Source organism: Strix aluco, chromosome 30 (genome assembly GCF_031877795.1).
Source record: "Strix aluco isolate bStrAlu1 chromosome 30, bStrAlu1.hap1, whole genome shotgun sequence".
Lineage (NCBI taxonomy): Eukaryota > Metazoa > Chordata > Aves > Strigiformes > Strigidae > Strix > Strix aluco.
In genome coordinates, this window is record NC_133960.1 from 333,317 (window position 1) to 335,649 (window position 2,333).

General features: G+C 57.9%; 1 protein-coding gene across 1 annotated transcript in view; it reads left to right on the forward strand.

The window, feature by feature from the left end:
- TDRKH (tudor and KH domain containing) overlaps window positions 1-1,236 on the forward strand; it is a 4,555-nt gene extending 3,319 nt beyond the window's left edge. The window contains 1 exon segment of the mRNA XM_074809170.1: window positions 1,139-1,236. Within this exon segment, the coding sequence (XP_074665271.1) occupies window positions 1,139-1,236 (98 nt within the window).
- The last annotated feature ends 1,097 nt before the right edge of the window (window positions 1,237-2,333 follow it).

Below are 2,333 nucleotides of genomic sequence, written 5' to 3' on the forward strand. Positions count from 1 at the left end.
TTGTAAATAAGGGGGTTGGGGGGCGCGGGGGCCGGGTCTCTCTCTCTTTCCCCCCCTTTTGGGGGGTTTGGTACCTGCTGAGTTGATTTAGGGGTGGGACGGGGTGGGGGGCGCGGGGCCGTTAGCGCGGGGGGGGGGACGCAGACCCCCGGGAGTTGACGTCTGCGGTTGAGATGCCGCCGCTTAACTTATTTGCTATTTATTGCAGTTACTTTGGATAATTTAATTTTTTTCTCTTTATTTTTTCTTTTTTTTTTTTTCTGTCTAAATAAAATAAGTTAAAAAAAAAAAAAAAGCTTAAAGGAGACTCTAAAGCACCCCCCAACCCCCCCAGCGGTACCGGGGGCGGGAGGGAGCGGGGCAGGATCAGCCCCAGCGCCCGCGGGGAAGGAGCACGACCACAGTTCCCAGTAGTTTCATCAATAAATCAATTTATTTAAAAGAATATGTTACAATTAATTACACTAAGTGACTTTACCAAACAACCGGCGTGGTTAGAGACCGAGGAATGAAACACCGGGAGCAGCTGGGAAAGGAGGGAAAGGGGGGGGGGGCTTTTTTTTTTTTTTTCTTCTTCTTTTGCAGGTTTTTTTTGTGGTTTTCTTCACATTTCTGACTCACAAATAAAAAATACAAGATACCGCAGTGAAAAGACAATTAGAGTTCTCTGAAATAAATTAAAGAGGATGTGGATGGCAGCGGAATCGGGACGGGACACACAGACACACATACACGCACACACACACGCGTACACACACACACACGTACACACACACACACGCACACACGTGTACACACACACACACGCACACACATGTACACACACACACACGCACACACACACACACGTGTACACACACACACACACACACACACACACACGTGTACACACACACACACACACACACGTTTCAGCGGCTCCGAGTCAAACGGGGTCACGGGCGGGATTATTGCTGAGACCGGGCCCTTTCGTGTCACTGATGGGCCCTGGCACAGGGGCTTTGCGGGGGGCTGGTGAGGTCGGGGGGGGGTCCCCGCACCTCCTGCACCCCCCCCCCGAGGCTTCCCACGGCACAGGGCTCCCGCAGCCAACCTGAGCTCAATCCAATTACTCGTTGCTAATTAACTCCCTGCCCAGGGGGAGGGGAGGATCCCCCGCTCCGGCCGCCTGAACCCCGAACCCCGCGACTGGGACAGCGGCAGCGCCGGGCCTGCGTCCCCCCACCCGCGTTTTAAATCCAGGTTTAACTTAATCTCCGCAGGCAGCCCCGGAGGGGCAGCGGAGCGGGGGCGCGGTGGGCCAGGGCTCCCCCCGGGGACCCCCCGAATCCCCTCCGCCGGCGGCACCGCAGCCCCGTCTGCGCCCCACGGCCACCCCCGGGCTCGGTGGGGGGCAGATAAACCCCCAAAGAGGGGCAGGGAGGGGAAAAGGTGCTGAGTGACCCATCGCTGCCCTCCCGCAGCCGGGGGGGGGGCCGTGAGCGGGGCCCCCGCGAGCTCCCCCAACACCTCACGCTCCTCGTGGGGGGCAGCAGCAGCACCGGCCCCTCCCAAAGGTCACGAAACGCACCCCAAGGCCTGGGGGAGCGACACAGAAACCAGCCCCAAACCTGCTCAAAAGCAGCTTTTCTACCCGATTTCTCCCCCCGGGTGCGGCTGGAGCTGGGGCAGAGCCCCGGGCGCTGGGGGACACCCTCGCCCCGCTCCCCGCCAGGGGCCAGCGCCCGGCTCTGCCGGGGGGGGGGACGGACCCTGGGACCCGCAGGACCCCCCGACCTGAAAACACCCAGAACCGAACCGAAACACGGGGGGGGGGGGGGAAAAAAAGGTCAAGAGCTTGTAAACGTGTAGAGGTCCTTGTGCCAGGAGAGGTATTTCCCTGTAATGTTGCCTTTTTTTCCTCCTTTTTTTTGTTTTTTTTTTGTTTTTTTTTTTTTTTCTAAAGTTAGTTTTTAAAAAAAGACGATGGGCTGGGAGATGCGTGTAAAAACTCAAGCTTACAAAAGGTACTGCCACCGCTCCGAAATCTTCAAAGAAACATCTCTGTGTGTATCCGTGCAGGGTATTTGTAGAGAGAGTTTTCGGGGGGGGGGGGGTGGGGGTGGGATTTTTTACATACATACATGGATACGTCTGACCGGCGCAGAGGGACGAGGGCTCCAGTTCCAGGGGGGAGGAATCACAGCACAGTCCAGCTCCCGGGAGCCGGGGGGGGGGCAGAGGCCGAGCCCCCGCGGGCGGCTCCGCGGCCGTCCAGCGCCTCCCCCTTCTCGGCCGAGCCTGCCTTTCATCCTGGCTGCTCAATTCCATAAACATGAAGTTCACAAATGGTA